This window comes from Antedon mediterranea, chromosome 2 (genome assembly GCF_964355755.1).
Source record: "Antedon mediterranea chromosome 2, ecAntMedi1.1, whole genome shotgun sequence".
NCBI lineage: Eukaryota > Metazoa > Echinodermata > Crinoidea > Comatulida > Antedonidae > Antedon > Antedon mediterranea.
In genome coordinates, this window is record NC_092671.1 from 38,574,345 (window position 1) to 38,595,749 (window position 21,405).

The following is a 21,405-nucleotide window of genomic DNA, read 5'->3' on the forward strand; positions in this document are numbered from 1 at the left end:
ATTGGAACTAGATTACTCTTTAAAGATGATAATGAGCTCAACTTAGAGAGAGAAGTAGATGTTTACAGAGGCGTTCCATACGCTGCACCTCCGACGGGTGAAAGACGGTTCTCTCCACCTGAAGCAAGATTGTCTTGGAAACCAAACGTATGGAATGGAACAGTGTTTAGAAACGCTTGTCCCCAGTCAAATCCCAACATCCAGACTGTTGAAAAAGATGAGGACTGTCTATACTTGAATATATTTGTTCCTGTTGCAAATGAAACGGTAAATAATCCTAGTGAAAATGTTTAGTCTCAATGATTATAGGAAATGTCTTTTAATCAAAGATGCTCTCCAGGTGGAATGTCATCCTGAGATGAGTAGTAGTAATTAGTGCAGTCTTGTTTATTTTCAATTCATTTATATGTAATTTTACTATGGACCAGCGATTCCGAAATAAAAGAATGAATCAATACATTTATACGTTAAAAATTGGCATCCCTTACTTTCGAAAGTTGGAAATTGATTTTTGCCTCATTTGATTAATTTAAAAAGAATATAGTGTATTAGGAAATCGCAAAATTGTTTCTTTAAATTAAACTAACAGGATTGAAATATTCGTAAGTTCTGTCTACATATCAAACTTTATGTGACATGATGATCACTACCTTATTTAAGAAGTTTGTCAATTTTTAAATCTAAAGTTTTTAAATCTATTTAATTTTACCTTTTTGTATGTTTCATGTTGTATTTTTCTGTGTGTTAACGTATATATTTTATATAAATCCAAAGGCAAATTACTGAAAAAAATGACAATGCTGTGGGTATCAGTGGCTGGATCTCAATGGAGATACAAAAAAAGCGAAAAGCTAAATCAAAACGATAAAGTAAACAGCCAGAAAAGTTAGCAGAGCTTTCCGGCAACACTAGCCATTCATCAGTGCAAGTGTATATATTATTTAGTATATATATTTATATATAAATATTTTTAAGGCATTCTATAATTGGCGATTTTTCGCTGTTGGATGAAATACATTAAAAAATATCACTACCATATTTGGACATATCACAATTGTTGTCAAACTAGTTTGATAGTGTAGACAGAGCTTACGATCATGGATAAATTATTTTTAATTCGTCCATGGCAGGATCATCACGACAGAAAGGGGTGTATCAAGAAACCTTGAACACTTTGGTGGGTGTTGTTCAGATTGGCACATGAATTTTGACAAATAAAGTTGACTGTCCATGTGTGTAAACATTGATAATAAAGAAACTGTCAATAAAACAATACTATTGATATGAATATTTACACATAATGATAGAATAACACTCATGTGATTGTCTAATCTGTTGTATTATCAAAAGTGTTCGTATTTAAACATTGCTATCAAAAGTTCCTTCACACCAGTAAGGTCTATATAGGTTATTGTGTCTATCTTACGTAACTTACTTGAAAACTATCGAATTAGTTTGACAAAAAAAGTGTGATGTTCCCAAATATGGTAGTGATATCTCCAAATATGGTATAATGATATGACATCATCATGTCTATATATTGACACATCACATTTTTTGTCACATAAAGTTTGATAGTGTCGGCATAGCTTTATTCTTTTATCGGCAAAAATTGGTGTACGCAGAATCTTCTTATTACACTGACATGGATAGATGTTATTGCCACAAAAATAAATATAAAACGTGAGACTCGGCTCTCTGTTAACATCAATATACTGTAGAAAAAAAACCTCAAAGACAATAGAAAGAAAAAAAAATTGAATAATTTCTTTGTTATTTCTCGACCATGTTTCTTTTTTTTCAGACTGGATTACGTCCAGTAATGGTGTGGTTTCACGGAGGTGCTTACATCCTCGGCACCGCCTCCCAATCAGAATTCGACCCAATGGTGTTGGCAGTTGTAGGAGATGTCATTATTGTAAATGTCAATTATCGATTGGGAGTTTTCGGGTTCCTTACTACTGGTAATCTTTAACAATATATCTATATTTAATCGTTTTTACTCATGTCAATTTAACAACAAAACAGAAACGCATTGAAATGAAATTTCAGATAGGCATAGTGGAAAATAATTAAAGGATCGGATAACAAGTACCTGGTGGAAACTTCTTAAAATTAAGATACCTTAGGATTGTATGATTAAACACTATATATTGTTTCATAGGTGGTGATGATGAAGGCAAGGGAAACTATGGGATGTTAGATCAAGTGCTGGCATTAGAATGGATTAATAAAAATATCAAAGGTAGGTCCACAATATTGTTTAAACTTAATTGTTAATGGTTTTAAATTTGTATAGCGCAAAATACAAATAGTCTAAAAAACAAGTGTAAAAAGAAAGAAATCCAATTATAGTCTCTCTCTCTCTCTCTCTCTCTCTCTCTCTCTCTCTCTCTCTCTCTCCTCCCCTCTCTCTCGAAGTGCCGTATCATGAGAATTTTGCGATCATGTTGTGCCACAATTCTCTTTCTATTGCCATGTTCAGCAACTCCACTTCTTTGGCATTCTCACCTCTATTCCGAATCCATTCAGCTATGCTGGCCCGGTCAAGTGACTCTTGTTCTTTCCCTGCTCCTTCTTCCTTCTATCTGTCCAGTTAATGCCAAGTTCTCCAGACCTCCCTTCCTCAACACATGTCCCATGAATCTCATCTGTCTAATTCTAATATCCTTCAGTAGTTTCCTGAACACTCCAGCTCCGATCAACACATCTTCATTACTAACTCTATCTGTCCATATAATTCTCAACATTCTCCTTAGAAACCACATGTCACAGCTTTCCAATCTTTTTCTGAGGTCAGTTGTTATTGACCAGGCTTCACTTCCATCAGTACATCAGTACAGGATAGATGTAGCAGTTTAATACACGCAACCTTGTTCAAGATATCCACCAATTATAGTATTCAATCCAATTAGTAATTTGTCAACTTTCTTTGACAATCGAAAATGAACCAAAGAAACTTTTTGAGGAAGTACAGCTAGCTATTGAACAAGGGGTGTTTATTTATTATTAATTATTATGAATTAATTTATATTATTATAATAGAAAGAAATTATTGAAAGAAAGAAAATAAATGTTTACGTTGAACTTGATTTATAAGTTAACTTTCTTTTTATTAACAGCATTCGGCGGTGATAGTTCAAAAGTTACCATATTTGGTGAAAGTGCTGGTGCAGCCAGCGTGCATCTCCACTTGCTATCGCCACTCAGCCGCAACCTATTTTCACAAGGCATAATGCAAGTATGTGTCTGTTTCATAATGTCACGTGTCTCTTGAAACGTATGACATGGATAATGTCAATGAACTAAATCAATGTATTCTTTTGTTTAGTAAAATGTAAATATGAAAACCTAAGTACACTTAATTTTAAACATCCCAGCCTGAAAACTATAATCAGCTTTGTATGCTCTCGTATACTCTTATTCGAAGTTGGCTCAATATATTCCAAACAAAATCTTTGTGTTTTTTTCTTCGTCATCCTAACTGTTTGTTGTAAGTTTAATATTTTGCCAAAATAAAAGAAAGAACTAACAAAGCGTTAAAGTATTGGTTTTCTTTATCAGAGTGGGTCTGGACTCTGTGGATGGGCAGTTGAACTGGACACTGAGAAAGCAATCGAAGATGCAATGAGTGTTGGCCGCAACTTAAATTGTTCATATCAATCTTCAAAAGAATTGCTAACCTGTCTACGAACTAAGACAACTGCTGAGTTATTAGAAGTCCAAAGACAGGTAGAGTGACTTAACTTAGAAAGTATTCAAACTTCAATTGAAATGAAAGTTTTCAGACAACTAAAGGGTCTTTCACACCTGTTCCGACACGGTTCCGGTCCGGCGCCGGCAAATCAAATCGTTTTCACGACGCTCTATAATCGATATACGCGTAGCCGCGCGGAAAAACGAAACATTGACGTTTGATTCGCCGGACCAGAACTGTGCCGCAACAAGTGTGAAAGACCAGTTAGAAGTGCAACTTTAATGATATTCTTATTCATATTTGATTATTATTCTGTTACGTTATCAAGAAAAAATAATACGGTAATAATAATGCAACGTTGATCCGCAGATCATTACTCAAGCCATAAACGTCATTCCTTTCGTACCAATCGTCGATGGCGACTTCCTCACAGACAAACCCGCAACACTTGTCGAACATGGTAACTTTAAATCAGCAAACATTTTGATTGGTAACAACAAAGATGAAGGTACACTGTGGGCAATGCGAGCATACCCGTTATACGTACCACTACCTGAAGCACCAGAAATGTTGCTACCAGAATTTCAAGAAGTCTTTCCTGAGTATGTGTACTGGTATAAAGACCCACATACCACTGACGCAATTGAGCAACAGTACTTAGACTGGACTAAAGTGGATGACGCATCTGCTGATCACTTCCAGTCATTTGTTGAGATGACAACCGATCAGACGTTTGCCTGTCCTGCTAGTGATGTCGCAAGAGCGCATGTCTTGAAAGGAGACAATGTTTATCGATATGAAATGACTCATGTACCTTCTAAATCTGTGTATACCCTGAGTAGAAGACTAGGTCCCAAATGGTTGGGTGCGACACACGGGGAGGATTTGCAATACATGTTTGGATGGGGTTTTAATGACGCATTTAAATCCCGATATGGAAACATACAGAACGACGAAGAAAAGACAATGTCGGTTCAATTTATGAAGTATTGGGCAAACTTTGCAAATTATGGGTAAATATATACATTTTAACAATTATTTTATATCCATTTCTCAAAGGACGGTATAAGAAGAGCAATAATCTCAATATCACAATTTAATCAAATGTTTTTAAAAATGCGTAAAAATACCGTTGGATATGAAATGCACATTTCAACTTGTATCAAGTTCCAAGTGTTAACATACTATTTCTTTTTCAGCGATCCAAATGGAGTTTCAAATTTAACATCAACGTATCCTAGTTGGCCAAAGTTTACCGTCCCAGAATTAGAATACAAAGAACTTTCAATAGAAATGGAAAATGGGCGGGCTCTTCGAGCAGACGGTTGCAGCTTTTGGAGAAACTATGTACCAAGATTGTCTGCTTTTACAGGTATGATGGCCGTAAATCACTTAATTTCATTCATCTAAATGATAGATGAAACCAAGCCAGGACGGTTAAAGCACTTTGTTTGGTCCTAACATTGATCAAGGTCTTCTCTCGTCCAGTGCCCACCTTCTTAAGAGGAAAACCATGGGTCAATACGTCTGAGGCAGATACTAGATAACAATCCACATATATTTCACTGTTTTGTATTATAGCATCATCAATTTGATTTTTAAAAATTGTTTTTTTAAGGTAAATTGTCTGACTTAGAAAAAGATTGGCGGAACAGTTACTATTCCTGGAAGTATGACGACATGCCTGAATGGACAACAAACTTTAATGATTACAAAAACCAGAATGAATGTACTAAACCATGAAACGATCAATTTCTGTACGCGCAAACATTGGCGTTTGCTATTAAAAAATCTAATATAAAATTTAGATTTCTAAACTTTGTTTTCCACCGTTTAATCAGTAGAGAATAAATGTACTAACGCAATAGTTTGGTTGTAATACAGTATACACAAATAAATATATTTTATGTACAAAATGAGCAGGTATTTGTCTCTTACAAAATATTAAACAATATACGGTACAACATACTGCTAGCCTATCTGTATTTGTTAAATCTGAATAAACAGAATAGTAAAAAAATAGTTTAAGATACTATGATATGCCCATATATGGACATGATGATGTCATATCACTACCATATTTGGGCACATCACACTTTTTTTTTTATCAAACTAGTGTAGACAGAGCTTCAGATAATGTCTTTGAAGCGAATATGAATTGAAAAGAAGTGTAGACGTGTTTCTAGTATGGGTACAAATTTTATAAAGCAAAATATGAATGTATGCCTATTGTTATTTCTTCAAACGTAGGCCCTACATAAAATATCTGGCTAATTAATATTCTAGAAAATATCTATATAAAGCCTATAAAAATAGTATATAAAGTATATAACACCCATCTACATTGGGACTACTTATACCATAATCTGGCATGACCTCAAATGGGTACAATGGTTAATTGCACGACCCAAAATTAAATGATAACCCAGTCGTCATTAGTGCATGGTACTCTTCAGACTTGTAGACAAATTAATGTTATCGGTACTAGGTAAGCTAAATTGTAAGCACTCTCTGATTATTATCATTCAGAAGCTTAGAGAGAGAGCGTATGGTCTGATCTTTTATTCAAGCTACTTCACAAAAGATATCCAAAAATATGAATTATTGGACTGTTTTCACTATTGTTGCCAGTTTTCTTACTTTAGTAACGTCAAAAACGATCTTAACAAATTTAGGTTATGTCAACGGAACAAATATACTGTTTGAGGAAAGTAAATACATTAATAAGAATGTAAGTATTGATGTGTACCGAGGGATTCCATTTGCCGAACCACCTCTAGAAGAACTCAGATTCAAGAGGCCTGTCGAAAAACAGCCATGGCAACCACAAGTATGGGACGCTACATACAACAGAAACGTTTGCGAACAAACGAATCCTAATATTGTATCAGCGGACACAACAGAAGATTGTTTATATTTAAATATATTCGTTCCATATCTTGAGACTGTTCCTGTAAGTATGTCAACGTTTGTTGTATGCATGGTAAAAAATAAATGATTGTAACACCGAGTCCGAGGTGGTCATCAAAATATTAGAAATTTCAGCACCATACTAAGTTTTTCTTTAATCCAATCGGTTGCTGCTATGTTGTCCACACTTTCAAACTAGTTTGAAAAAAATGCATGATATGTTCCTAAATATGATAGTGATATGCTTAAATATGGCAGTGTTATGACATCATCAAGTCCATATGTGCACATCACATTTTTGTTTGTCATATAAAATTTGATAGTGTAGACAGGAGTTTAGAAACATCACACGAGATGTGCTAACTTTACATTAGTCGTATGTGGCAGAAGGCACATTCACCTTATATCTATAAAATTGCTGATTCGATTTTTCAGGTTGGAGGAACTGCAGTAATGGTGTGGTTTTATGGTGGAGCTTTTGTGTTAGGAGGTGGATCGGAACCAGAATACGACCCCAAAGCGTTAGTAGCCGTTGGTGACGTCATCGTAGTTACAGTGAACTACCGTTTGGGAATCTATGGTTTTCTAACAACTGGTATAATTATAAACAAAATTCTTTTTTTAAATAACAATTTAATTGTAAAATACATAATTATATAATTTCCAAGAGAGATGACAATTTGTATTCTCATTTATAAGATGACGATGTAGCACCTGGGAATTATGGGATGCTTGATCAAGTTATGGCGTTGAAATGGATTCAAGATAACATTGCAGGTAATACGTTTATTCAATCGTTTACCATTTAAAGATGTATTATTCCCCCAAAACAAAAATGAAGATTAATAAAATCAGACTTTGAATATGTTATTTTGTGTTTTAATAGACTTAATCACTTCCATAGGAAAAAAACGAAAACAAATAATGTATTCACTTGTAAAAGGACAAAATAAATGGTTAAATTCAATTAAAAATACATTGGCTGGCAGCCAATTTGACATGGGAAAGTCTCCCTTTAAATGTCCTCTGAATAGGGGTCGTCCCAAAGTAGGGGCTCTCTGTATTTACAACACACTTATTTTACAGAATTCAATGGTGACCCAGACCGTATAACAATTTTTGGTCAAAGTGCGGGAGCAGCGAGTGTCCATTTTCATATTTTGTCACCCTTGAGTAAAGGGTTGTTTAAACGAGGTCTTATGCAAGTATGTAGACAAATACGTATGTTATTTGGTTTTACTATCAACAGAAAACAATCGAGAAAACTCACATTAACTGTCATATAGCCATAGGCCTATAGACTTAATATACAAAATGACGTAGAATATAATTTAGGCCTATCGTGTATATTATAATGCATATTATCATTACAAGGTAATGTAAAACTTCAACTATCCAAATAACACTGATAGTCCGAATTGATGACAGAATGGTAGGCTAGGCCTCTTCAAAGGCTGACGAAAGAATGATGTGATGTGGGCCTAGGGTTAGGCCTATATTCTAAGCGCGAGAGCTTATGCGGAATATTCAAGCCACTGAGGCTGATCCTAGCGTATAAGCCTAGGCCTATACCGTAGATGTAGGCTAGCTACTTTACTTAGCCTGAGTTTAGATTGATGAAAACATTAACTTAAACTGAAACTAAACAGTTTAAACTATCGTAACATAACAGAAAACTAATGTATTGATGCTTATACGTACAGTTTGAGTTTTGACATTTCCATTTTATTGCGTTGTAATCGCCGCCGCCACCGTGGATGATTCGATGGTTGTATCAAACTCATCGAGTAATCAATTCACGCGCCGAATTATAACGATGTTTCTGATTGGTCAGTAGTTCAATTTAGTTGTCTGCCCTCATTACGAAACACAAACTTTAAGAATATAATTACGCATGCGCATATGCCTGCAGATATAAGTTGCCGGCTATATTAAATACAAATGCTTATTTTTTTATATTGCATTTACACAGAGTGGTACAGCAATAGCTGGTTGGTCTGTCGAGTTGGATAAAAGTAAGAGTGTTGCTAATGGAAGATATGTTGGTAGAGCCGTAAACTGTACAAATAAAACATCTGCTGACTTTGTAGAATGTCTTCAGTCAAGACCAACCAGAGAAATCACTGCTGCACAACGCCAGGTAAAGTCATGAAAACATGGTGTAAAATTATTTATTTATTTAAAATTAATATAAGTTTACATGAGTATATAATAGGCTAATAATAAATACAATTTTTAGTTGGTTTTAGGTATCTCAAACACGTTTCCATTCGTACCAGTAGTGGATAACTTCTTTCTACCTGGTGCTCCAGCAACTCTAATTGCCAAGACGGAATACCAGTCGACTGACATCCTCATAGGTTCAAACCATGACGACGGTTCACTATGGGCTCTCAAAGAAAACATTGATTACGTCACTAGGAATGACCCTCCTGAAATGCCCCTGGACGTTTTTCGATCTACCTTTCCAGATTATGTTTATAATTACAATGACCCGTATGTATTAAATGCAGTTGAATATCAGTATCTGGACTGGACAACCGCAGACGATCCTACAGTCAGTCAACTGGAAGGCTTTGTTCAGATGACGACTGATCAAGATTTCGCGTGTCCGGCGATAGAAGTCGCTAGAGCGCATGCGCAGCGGGGAGATCGGGTATTTCTATACGAAATGACACATATACCGTCTATGTCAGTCTATACTATAAATAAAAGAAGAGGTCCGAAGTGGCTTGGTGCCACACATTGTGAGGAACTTCAATATGTGTTTGGTTGGAATTTTAATCCAGCACTTGAACGACGTTACCATCAGACAGATGAGGAAATAGAAATGTCAGTTCAGTTCATGCGTTATTGGACAAACTTTGCTAAATATGGGTAAGATTCAAATATTTATATTTACTCGACCATCATTTTCAAAATTGTCATTTTTTTTGTTACAATATTTAATGAGGGTGATCCATCCAGCAATTACTGATCATTACAAATATATACACAAGATGCTCTATATAAACAATAATAAGTCTTATTTGAGTTTGAGCTATACAGTCTTGTTTTTTTTCAGAGACCCGAATGGTTTAGCGAATGCAACTTCAGCGTACCCCGAATGGCCTTTATTTACAATTCCTAACTTAAAATACAAGCAACTGGCTCTTGAAATGGACAATAATCGGGCCATGAGAGCAACTGATTGCAGCTTTTGGAGGAATAATTCCCCACGACTGGACACTTATTTCGGTAGATTATATACACAGCAATTTGGTGGGGGGGGGGGGGGGGTGTAGGAGGTTGTTTAGGGGATGTGGAAGGTTGATGACGGGTTGCGGTAGGTTGGACGTGACGGGGTGGAAGGTTGGTGACGAGATGTAGGTTGGTGATGGGATGTAATAGGTTCGTGATGGGATGTAGTAAGTTGGTGACGGGATGCGGTAGGTTGGTGACGGGATGCGGAAGGGTTGTGACGGGATGCCATAGGTTTGTAACGGGATGTAGTACCGTAGGTTGGAGACGTAAATGTAGTATTTTGGTGACGGGATGTGGAAGGTTTATGACGGAATGTTGAAAACTAGTGTCTTTCCCAAAACATATACCAACACAATTATAATACTTCTAACAGTTCTTTTTGTTTTCATTATTAGCGGAAATTGATAAACTGCAAAAGGATTGGATTGAATCATACAACCAATGGAAATATGAAGACATAGCTGATTGGCAGACAGAGTTTGAAAGTAGCAAGCGAAATAATGGGCACTGTTAATATTAATCGAAGATTGATATTTTGGTACTATCATTCAGTTTAGTTTTATTTTTCAACACAAAACATTTACAGAGGAGAAGTTGTTGTGCTTTTCTGCGGCATTTCAGAAAGAAATAAGAAATCGTCATCACATTTAGGTGAAATGCTATCCTGAGATGAGATTGCGTTGTCTTGTAGTAATTAGGCAGTACAGTATATTTCTGTTAATTTATACATATGTTACTTTCAGTAAACCAGAGATTCCGAATGAAAGATTATTACTTCCGTCTTTTTGACTTCTTCGTTTCTGTTCATGTAATTTATTTTTGGATGATCTTGAACGCTAATCTTTTAAAGGCTTTGCGAAAAGTTGAATGTATTATTCCGTAAATAACTGGGTTCGTTGCTGCATTCAAATAAAACAAAAGTATCGTTAAGTAATACATAGTTGTACAACGATGTTCTTTGTAAGTTTTAACATGTAAAGCATAGAATATTCCTACTGGTAAAATGCAAATTGTAAAGGACACAAGAATTATAGCAGTCATCCGCGTAGCTTTACTGTTGTGACTTTTGACCGCTCGAACTGACGCAATTCGACGTTCTGATCTTCTAGCTTCAAGAAATATACGAACATGGCAGATGAGCAGTATTGTGTAAATGGTTAATATACCAATTGTAGTAGCCAACAACCTTTCACTTTCATATGCATACAAAGAAATGTACATAAGTGTACAAGAAATTACAATTGACACTGTCCAAAAACAAATTAATGAGATTCTAACAAAATTACTATCCATTTTTCTAGCGTAGTGAAATGGATAGAATATAGCAAAGTACCTTTCACTAGCCAATGCAATATGATGATACAGAGTAAATGAATTTTGTATAAAAACAGTACGGTATGTTAACATTCCAATTCTTGAATCTAAATCAAATATCTGACCAGTTGTCACCCAAACATACGACACCCATATTGCAGTAACAGCTGTCGAAATATCAACTAATGACAAACTCGTAAGGAAAAGGTAACATGGCTTCTGAAGTTCAGTTGTTGAATATACGGCATATACAACAGCTACATTTCCTATTAAAGTAAATACTGTAATAGTATTCTGTATCACGTAGAAAAATACGGAAAATTCACAAAGAACATGTGTTTCGTTACTCATTTTCTGTATTATAAGCAGTCAGTCCTACCAGAGAAGAACAAGTTTTCACCAGAGAAGAGCAAGTTTTCACCAGAGGAGAACAAGTTTTCACCAGAAAAAACAGTTTCAACATTCAGTTTCTATTGGTCACGTTGACCATCACTTTTGCAGTTTCGTCGGTAACTCTCGAAAAACGTTTTATGTATGTCTTCCACCTCTGATTCAAAATGAGCAGCCTTTGTTTATCAAATCAAATAGTACATGTTGTAGTGTCTGATTTGTCGGTCGGTAAACTCTGCAAACGATTAGCTGACAAACAAGCATTAAATCTATATAATGATAGTATGAAAACAGTGGGACTGTTTCTTTAATTTCATTTGATTAAAACGTCTCATAACTACTTAGAGGTAGTAACACCTGACACGATTGAACCGAATGTGACTCGGAAGAATGAATCCATCGATGAGCACATGGAGTGCTTTATTACTTTTGTTTGTTTTTAAATGATCGACAGTATGTTACTCTGAAGAAGATCTTTAATTAGTTCAGCTATGAGTTCAAGAGGAACACAAGTGATTTAATAATAATTTAAATTAGATTTTACAACAGGCAAAACTAGTGGGAAACTCGAAAGTATATAAACGTCTATGAAGGTAAACTCGATATAAGTCAAGCCCTAAAATAAAAATAGATGGGGTATAATTCTATCTGAACAAATACGGTAGTCATTAGCTATCTGTTCAGATAGTATATTAGTATTGTTATTGGGTAAAACTATTATTATTAGGGTCATTGTACAAATTGCTGTTAAATGTGATAACATACATAAACTGAAAAACAATGAATGTCAATTGTGTGTTTTGATTCTCATTTCTACAATTCTAACAACAGTGACGTCAAAACCTGTTATCACAAACTCAGGAAGAATCACTGGGACTAGTATTTAAGTATAATATTCGAAAAGAATACATATTAAGAAGAGTGTAATATATCAATCTTTAGTTTAATTTTTCTACACAAAAACATGTTCAGTGGAGGGGCCAAGATCTACTTGAGCGTCTGGGTATTGCGTCTGTGTCCGTTATAGGCCTGTAATCAGTACGGTACTGTCTGTAATTCAGATCAACGGAAGTTTTTTCTCACTTATAGGGCCTGTATAAATCATCATCAATAAGCCACATTTTTGCTGCCGTCTTTTTAACTTCTTCGTTTCTGTTACTTTATTTTTTGATTATCTTGTACGCCAATCGTTTAAAGGCTTTACGAAAAGTTGAATGTATTATTCCGTAAATAACTGGGTTTGTTGCTGAGTTCAAATAAAACAAAAGTGTCGTTAAGTAATACATAGTTGTACAACGATGTTCTTTGTAAGTTTTAAGATGTAAAGAATAGAATATTCCTACTGGTAAAATGCAAATTGAAAAGGACACAAGAATTATAGCAGTCATCCGCGTAGCTTTACTGTTGTGACCTTTGACCCCTGCAACTGACGCAATTCGACGTTCTGATCTTCTAGCTTCAAGACATATACGAACATGGCAGATGATCACTATTGTATATATGGTTATTATAACAATTGTAATAACCAACAAATAATCACTTGCATATGCATATAAAGAAATGTACATAAGTGTACAAGAAATTACAATTGACACCGTCCAAAAACAAACGAATGACATTCTAACAAAGTTCCTATCAACTTTTCTTGCGTAGTGAAATGGATAGAATATAGCAAAGTACCTTTCACTAGCCAATGCAATGTGATGAAACATAGTAAATGAATACGGAATCAAAACAGTATAGTATGTTAACGTTCCACTTCGTGAATTCAAATCAAATATCTGACCAGTTGTCACCCAAACATACGACACCCATATTGCAGTAAAAGCTGTCGAAATATCAACTAATGATAAACTGGCAAGGAAAAGGTAACATGGCTTCTGAAGTTCAGTTGTTGAATATACGGCATATACAACAGCTACATTTCCTATTAAAGTAAATACTGTAATAGTATTCTGTATCACGTAGAAAAATACGGAAAATTCACAAAGAATATGTGTTTCGTTGCTCATTTCTCTGTATTTAAGCGGTCAGTCCTACCAGAAAAGAACAAGTCCTCACCAGAGAAGAACAAGTTTTCACCAGAAAAGAAAAAGTTTTCACCGGAGAATATCAAGGTTTTACCAGTTCTGCACCAGAAAAGAACAAGTTTCACCAAAGAAGAACAAGTTTTTACCAGAGAATATCAAGTTTTCACCAGACAACAAGAACAAGTTTCCACTAGAGAAGAACAAGTTTCACCAGTATTCGCCACAATTTCGTTTGGAAAAGTCAGTACCAACATCCACTTTCGATTGGTCAATTTTCTTTGGCCACTGCTTTTGCAGTTTTTAGGTAACTCTTGACAAACGTTTGTATTTCGTTCACACACCGTGTCACGCAGTTAGCAGCTTTATGTCAAATCAAGTATTGAAGACAAGTTGTAGTTTCTGATCTGATGTCGGTAACTCTGAAGCTGTGGCTTTATTAGGTGACAGACCAGCATTAAAACTAATAAGTATAGTGTGAAATATGATACAACAGTGGGATTTTTTCTTTAATATCTTTTCATTAATACATCTTACATAATTACTTAAAGATGATTAAAAGTGACGCGAATGAACCGAATGTGAGGGATGAGTATCGATCGATGATGAGCATCTATATCTTTATTACTTTTTTGCTGTCATATTATGATGATCGATCATATCAAATATGCTATCGATCATTTAAATATTACTCTGACCAAGATTTTAAAAATTATTTCAGCCATGAATTTAGAGGAACGCAATAATGTTTGTTTATGTAAATTAAGAACTGACAATGAGATTTTACAAAATTCAGAAAGTTGAGTAAAGCCAAACTAGTAGGAAACTCTAAAGTAACACGATGAATTGTGAGTGGTATATCGACTATTATTAGATTATGTGACGTAGTTATAACGGTACTAATTGTAGAAACGTGATACTTAAAGTCTACAAAATATAAATAGATGTATATAATGCTATCTGAACTAGATAGTCATTAACTATCTGTTCAGATAGTTTTAGTAAATGTCATTGGGTAGAACTGTAAAAACATTATCATCAGGATCATTGTACAAATTTCTGTTGTATGTGATCGATAACATACATAAACTGAAAAACAAAATCAAATACAAAGTAATTACAATGAATGTTAAATGGAGTGTTTTGATTCTCATTTCGACAATTCTAACAACAGTGACGTCAAAAACTGTCACTACAAACTCAGGAAGGATCACTGGCACTAGTATAATATTCGAAGAGAATACATATATTAACAAGAGTGAAAGTATAGACGTGTATCGTGGAGTGCCATTTGCTGAGCCCCCTGTCGGAGAGCTCCGTTTCAAGAGGCCTGTGGAACGGCATCCATGGAGTCCAGAAGTATGGAACGCTACTTACAACAGAGATGTTTGCGAACAAGCTAATCCTAATATTGTGTCGGCGGACACTTCTGAAGATTGTTTATACTTGAATATATTTGTTCCCGAAACAGCACTGGTAAGCATATTTAACAAACCATTTTAAACTTTGCAAAAAGTCTGTATTGTCGGCGAGGTAGAAATGGAATTCGATTTCATTGCATTTCATTTTTTCGGATAATCTTTAAAGCAATCCGTTTAAATGCTTTACGGAAACTTGCTTGCGATATTCCGTAAATAACTGGGTTCGTTGCTGCATTCGCGTAAAATAGATCTGTCGTTACGTAATACAAAATCTTACAACGAATATTATTATAAGGTGTTCCCACATGTGTGCCATAGTAAAATATTAAAGGTAGAACACAAATACTAAACGTTATCAGAATAATAGATGTTACACGGGTTGCTTTGCATGACACTTCTTCAACTGACGCAATTCGACGCGCTGATTTTCTAGCTTCAATACAAATCCGAACATGAAAGCTGATGACGATAGTGTAGAGAATGACCAAACTTACTGTAATGAGAAGTAAACCATTCGATGATGAATACCATGGAACGTATGATATTACAGAAAAAGATATAATTGATACAATCCACGACCAAATAAGGAACCATTTAACAGATCTATTATTAACTTTACTGGTATAATAAAACGGGTAGAAAACTGCTATATACCGCTCAACTGCTAAATTAACGTGATGGATCATAGTCATTGCAAATGGTACAAACATTGTTTTGTATGTTAAAAATCCAATGTCTGAATCAAAATCAAACAGTTGACCAGTCGACGCCCAAACATAAGAAACAAACATACCAGCAAACGCTGTCAAAATATCAACTAATGATAAACTGGCAAGGAATAGGTAACAGGGCTTTTGAAGTTCAGTTGTTGAATATACGGCGTATACAACAGCAACGTTTCCAACAAGAATAAATAAAGTAGTAATGTTCTGTATAACGTAGAAAAACACTGCAAATTCACAAACAACATATGTTTCATTCATTGTTCTTAACTTGTTGCTATAAAATGGTAAGAAATACTGAAACAAGTAGGCCTATACAAAAGACAGATTGCAATTTAGGTTTACCATCACTCATCTTCTGAATAGATCTATACCGTAGATCTGTTTGGAAGATCAGTGAGAGGTTTTTTTTGCAGGTTGCTGCTTCTGTCCGACGTTAATGTTGCTATGGAGATGAAATATTAACAAGTTGAGTTTAATCATTAACAAATGATACAAGCAAAACCTTCTTTATGTGTTCTTTTACACTTAACTTGGTGAAACTCAAACAAATAGCCTACATTACAGTGCTGTGGAATTGTAATTTTTTAAAAAGGTTATTCCAAGTATCGGGATATAGACGCTCTAAGCACTTAAGAAAACTCAAGTGATACTTTATAAGGCTTTTACGTTATGCGAGAAAGACATCTTCTTTCGTTTGTGCTAAGAAGCCAAACTGAACCCATCTGTATGTAATGAAAGCGTACGTAGGCGGATACAAGGGGTGGTGTTTCTCAAACTATTTTCGACAAAAACAATACAAAAATTGATAAAGCATTATAGGTTAATTTTAAGCCCTGCATCTGCTTTCCATCTGAGGTACTATTTTAGAAAGAAATCAACTTTCGAATAGTCTCATTCTCTGATATGATGAAGAAGAAACAATTAGTATGTTACTCCACCATTGTAGTGTTGTGTAGGACATAATATTATATTCATCAAAATGGATAATAGTTGTAAAGGTCACCTAATTATGATAACTGATCTCAGCTGAGGTGTTTTCAATTGATATCATCAATCAGTAGCAAAGTACAGTAAACCATTAAAGAGCAGCACAAATATTTGTTTTACAATATTGGAAAATGTTGACGTCATTACAGGAAATTTTAAGTTGCAAGCGTCAATTATCATATAAAACTAAAGACTATGTGTTACTTACCAAACTAATACATTATTTTAGATTGTAATTATGACATCGTTAAGTTCTTAAAGAGAATATGCGTAATGCTAGAATTAACCAAACGTTACATTCATTGTTAAAACTATTAACACTTAGGAGAAGGGCCTAATTATTATGTCTTATGTTATGTTACTATTTATAGCCTGGAACAGCAGTAATGGTTTGGATCTATGGTGGGGCTTTTCTTGTGGGAGGTGGATCTGAACCAGAATACGACCCCAGAGCATTAGTAGCCGTTGGTGGCGTCATTGTAGTTACAGTCAACTACCGTTTAGGAGTCTATGGTTTCTTAACTACTGGTAGGCCTACTGAACATTGTTGGTACCTGGTTAGAAAACTTCCGAAATGAACCATTTTTCAGTAATTTGTGTGTGCTTCATACCATTTCATTGAAGACCCTTTAGGCCTAATTGCGTAAATTTAATTATAGGCCTACTGTTTTCTACACATTTCTATTGACTAATGTGATGCAACGCGACGTTTTCAAAATAAATGACTTTTCAATGAACGTAAATATAATCTTCAATACTTAGGCCTATTAATAGAAATAAAAAAATATATAATATGCAATATATTTTTAGGTGATGATGAAGCACCAGGAAACTATGGGATGCTTGATCAAGTTCTCGCATTAAAATGGATTCAAAATAACATTGCAGGTAAGGATATTGAACTTCATGACGAGAAAAGTTGGAAAAGTCTACCTTAACCGACCTGTGGAATATGTACAATTAAACTGCTGAAATAATAACACATATGTGTATACCTACAGCATTCAATGGTGACCCAAACAATATAACACTATTCGGCCAAAGTGCGGGAGGAGCAAGTGTTCATTTGCATATTCTGTCTCCTTTAAGTCGTGGATTGTTTCAACGAGCTATAATGGAAGTAAGTGAGTAACTTAAAAAAATCGAAAATGTTGCTTCTTTTGAAGATATTTATAGTTTCTTAAGTTTAAAATAATCGAGTTTGTTCATTGTTTGTGTAGAGTGGGACAGCTTTGTGTGCTTGGGCCGTGGAGTTGGATCAAGACAACGCTGTATCTACTGGAAGGAGAGTTGGAAACCTTCTCAACTGCACACAAGAGAACTCTGCTGAATTCATAACATGCCTTCAACAAAAGTCTACTACTGCAATCACAGCAGTTCAGCTACAGGTAAAATGTCTGAGATAGATGTCACATCTATAAATAATTCAATTCATTTATTTTCCAGAAGACATATAATACAATCAAAAATACAAACACTGCAAAAAGGGAAAAAACTGACACCGGTCTGGCGGATTGTAGAAAAGTGACGAAGTCACTATGTGAGTACTCTCCTTCTGGTGCAGACGAAAATTTAACAGCAAATGACATTTAATTATGATGACATTAAATTAACATCCTATGCCATGACATTCATATTTTAAACTTCAGGATTCTTCTGCTTTAATCCAGTCGAATTAAACATCAATAAAGACGTGACGATCACTGTCAGTTATAGCTTCTTCTCCATAGTTTTGGGAAGACCTTCCTAAAGCCAACAAGAGCAAGCATTTATCCTCTCATTTCCACCCTCTTTGTTCTTGTTTCAGTTGATGCTACAGTTCGTTCAATTCCGACCAATGGTGGATGATTATTTTCTTCCAAAATCTCCAGAAGATTTAATTAAAAACGTAGAATACCAGCCTACAGATATACTGATAGGAACTAACCATGACGAAGGAACAGCTTTTGTTCTCAGTGAATACCCAGACTATGTTCTAAGGACAAATCCTCCTGAAATGCCCCTCGAGGATTTTCAAACCATGTTACCAAAGTACGTTCGTGAGTACAATAGTGCACAGATTTTGGATGCCATTGAATATCAGTATCTGGACTGGACAACTGCAGACGATCCTACAGCCAGCCACCTGGACGATTTTGTTCAGATGACGACCGATCAGGATTTCGCGTGTCCGGCGATAGAAGTCTCTAGAGCGCATGCGCAGCGGGGAGATCGAGTGTTCCAATACGAAATGACACATATACCGTCTATGTCCGTATTTACGATAAATAAGAAAAGAGGTCCGAAGTGGCTTGGTGCCACACATTGTGAAGAGCTTCAGTATGTGTTTGGTTGGAATTTTAATCCTGCACATGATCGACGTTATCAACAGACAGATGAGGAAATAGAAATGTCAGTTCAGTTTATGCGTTATTGGACAAACTTCGCCAAATATGGGTAAGCTACGGTAATATCTACCTTATGTATATCCTAATTTTAGAAACAATACGACGATATGCAAACAGTTTCCCTACCAAATAAATTACAATGCTATACAACATCTGAAACGTTTCCCTTTGACTGATGTATCATCTGATTTCTTTCTATAGTGATCCAAATGATTTATCAAATGGAAAGTACCCCGAATGGCCACTATTTACTATACCAAACTTGGAATATAAAGAATTGACAACAAAGATGGAAAATAAACGAGCACTAAGAGCTGAAAGCTGTAGCTTTTGGCGAAATGGTGTCACCAAACTAAACACGTATGTCGGTATGTAAAGCACATTGCATTACATTTGTAGATAAACAATACGTTGACAATAGTTAGATATATAGGGTTAAGCTCTATCTACACCATACAACTAGTTTTACATAAAAAGGTGTGATGAGCCCAAATATGGTAGTGATATATGACATCATCATGTCCATATATGGGCACATCACATTTTTTTTCACATAAATTTTGATAGTGTAGACAGAGCTTTAGGGCTACTAATTTCACAGTATAAAAAAGTTAAACCATAACATATTTTTCTATTTTAATGTTTGTTAGATGATCTTAACAATCTGCAAGAAGACTGGAGTGAAAACTACAACATATGGAAAGAAGATGATTTTGCTAACTGGAAAACAGAGTTTAATAATCACAAAGAAAACAATAATTGTTGATAACTTATCAGAGCAGCAATTGGAATGTTTTAGATCAAAAGTTGCAGTCTTATATCTTAATTTCATAACTTGAAGGAAACTATATAAACAATCGGAAAAAAACGATAAATAAAATAAAAATATGGTTTATATTGTTCAATTTACACACTCAATATTGTTCAATATTGTCTATTCAGCTCTGTCTACACTATCAGTTTGACAAATAAAGTGTGATGTGCCAAAATATGGTAGTGTTATGCCCAAATATGGTAGTGATATGACATCATCATGTCCATTATATAGGCGAATCATAATTGTGGTCACATAAAGTTTGATAGTGACACAGCTTTGAAAACGTTTCTTCCCAGATACGTTCTAAACAGCGATTCGTAAAAAGTGCAGTTGAAGCCTTCGTCGTCACAAGAATTTAAATACACAACATCCAACAGTTAGGCTCAATCTTAACAGCACACAAAAATACAAAATTTAATTACAAAAAAAACCCGCATCATTCAAAGTAAAGGCCATAAATCTCGACAGCAGCAAAGAGCGAGCCATTACAAAACTCAAGATTAATAAAGTTGTCAGTGTTTTCATCCCAAAGACATCGACTGCCAATCCTAACCCCTGCTTTCTGAACGGTGCTACCAATATTCACAACAACTACGAACTTGTAACGTGGCATTGTCATCAATTTCAGTCGTTCCATAATCTTCGCTGATAAGTCCTTACAAAGTTGTTTACATCTGTCAGGGTCGTAAACTTCATCTTTCAGGTAATCTTTGATAATACCTTCAACGTGATGCTGTACTTCAATCGGACGGAATTTTCTGAGAGGTTCCATGCGATAGGACCGAACATATTTATACAAATATTCTGTGCTGGCAAGGGACGTCTTTTTGGACAGTGCACTACCACCGGGGGTTGCGACCTCCATCTCTTCTCCCAATGACGTCAGAAAGCTCTTTCTGAACGTATTCATATCGTCAAATCATAGATGATGTAACTTTTATCTCGAACTTTTTATAAATTTCCTTTAAAATTTATAATTGAAGTCTGTTAAATGTTTCTCAACCCGATTTTCTACAAAAGTTTAAAATAAAATCCACTTTGTATGACATAAAGGAACAGTTTCAACTAAAATAAATGTCTAAATGCTCAAACATTATTATACGAACGTGTTTGATAATTACATTAAATACAATCAAAAAATCGATTAAATGTCAAACTTCACGAGAATTATTGCCTAAAGAAAGCCGGCTACCGAAAAACCAAAATATTGATATGAAGCGAATTGACGGGTTGGTTGTAATTTAACAACAGTAGCGAATAAACACAGTAAATGTAAATTTGAAAATGGATTATAACTTGATTGTTAAACCTAGGCAAACTAAGCATTGTCTTGGTTATAGCATGTATGACTGAGTACAGAACATCAATGTTGTAGACACATTAAACATTGAAGATAGTTCACGAACAGTCAAAACACTAATAATAGTAACATTATCACCTCAAGTTTGTCTTCTTCGTGTTTGCGAAAAACAAAGTAAATAATCGTT

General features: G+C 35.0%; 3 protein-coding genes and 1 pseudogene across 3 annotated transcripts; 3 read left to right on the forward strand and 1 right to left on the reverse strand.

Moving 5' to 3' along the window:
- Positions 1-1,822: 1,822 nt before the first annotated feature.
- LOC140039447 (cholinesterase-like) lies at positions 1,823-5,440 on the forward strand. Its single transcript, XM_072085049.1, has 7 exons — positions 1,823-1,964; positions 2,165-2,245; positions 3,123-3,241; positions 3,565-3,732; positions 4,067-4,710; positions 4,897-5,069; positions 5,316-5,440. Exons 1-7 carry the CDS (start codon positions 1,823-1,825, stop codon positions 5,438-5,440), a joined length of 1,452 nt encoding a protein of 483 aa, XP_071941150.1.
- Positions 5,441-7,060: 1,620 nt separating this feature from the next.
- Positions 7,061-11,650, forward strand: LOC140039448 (acetylcholinesterase-like). Its single transcript, XM_072085050.1, has 9 exons — positions 7,061-7,202; positions 7,307-7,384; positions 7,694-7,812; positions 8,580-8,747; positions 8,847-9,484; positions 9,627-9,844; positions 10,246-10,335; positions 10,594-10,658; positions 11,534-11,650. Exons 1-9 carry the CDS (start codon positions 7,061-7,063, stop codon positions 11,648-11,650), a joined length of 1,635 nt encoding a protein of 544 aa, XP_071941151.1.
- Positions 11,651-14,702: 3,052 nt separating this feature from the next.
- Positions 14,703-19,867, forward strand: LOC140039449 (cholinesterase-like). The gene is made up of 8 exons (XM_072085052.1): positions 14,703-15,057; positions 17,086-17,242; positions 17,525-17,602; positions 17,716-17,834; positions 17,935-18,102; positions 18,522-19,150; positions 19,303-19,469; positions 19,752-19,867. Exons 1-8 carry the CDS (start codon positions 14,704-14,706, stop codon positions 19,865-19,867), a joined length of 1,788 nt encoding a protein of 595 aa, XP_071941153.1. The 5' UTR covers position 14,703.
- Positions 19,868-20,354: 487 nt separating this feature from the next.
- Positions 20,355-20,828, reverse strand: LOC140039450 (dynein light chain Tctex-type 5 pseudogene; annotated as a pseudogene).
- Between the last annotated feature and the right edge of the window lie 577 nt (positions 20,829-21,405).

What these genes read in the sequence shown, in the direction of transcription:
- LOC140039448 (XM_072085050.1), top strand. Translation starts at nt 7,061, where the DNA reads ATGGTGTGGTTTTATGGTGGAGCTTTTGTGTTAGGAGGTGGATCGGAA. An exon ending in TTGGCAGACAGAGTTTGAAA is followed by an intron (nt 10,336 to 10,593) that starts GTAGCAAGCGAA and finishes TGTTACTTTCAG; the next exon opens with TAAACCAGAGATTCCGAATG. An exon ending in ACTTCTTCGTTTCTGTTCAT is followed by an intron (nt 10,659 to 11,533) that starts GTAATTTATTTT and finishes TATTATAAGCAG; the next exon opens with TCAGTCCTACCAGAGAAGAA.
- LOC140039449 (XM_072085052.1), top strand. Translation starts at nt 14,704, where the DNA reads ATGAATGTTAAATGGAGTGTTTTGATTCTCATTTCGACAATTCTAACA. An exon ending in CTATGGTTTCTTAACTACTG is followed by an intron (nt 17,243 to 17,524) that starts GTAGGCCTACTG and finishes ATATATTTTTAG; the next exon opens with GTGATGATGAAGCACCAGGA. An exon ending in TCACAGCAGTTCAGCTACAG is followed by an intron (nt 18,103 to 18,521) that starts GTAAAATGTCTG and finishes TTCTTGTTTCAG; the next exon opens with TTGATGCTACAGTTCGTTCA.
- LOC140039447 (XM_072085049.1), top strand. Translation starts at nt 1,823, where the DNA reads ATGGTGTGGTTTCACGGAGGTGCTTACATCCTCGGCACCGCCTCCCAA. An exon ending in TTTCACAAGGCATAATGCAA is followed by an intron (nt 3,242 to 3,564) that starts GTATGTGTCTGT and finishes TTTCTTTATCAG; the next exon opens with AGTGGGTCTGGACTCTGTGG. An exon ending in TATTAGAAGTCCAAAGACAG is followed by an intron (nt 3,733 to 4,066) that starts GTAGAGTGACTT and finishes GTTGATCCGCAG; the next exon opens with ATCATTACTCAAGCCATAAA.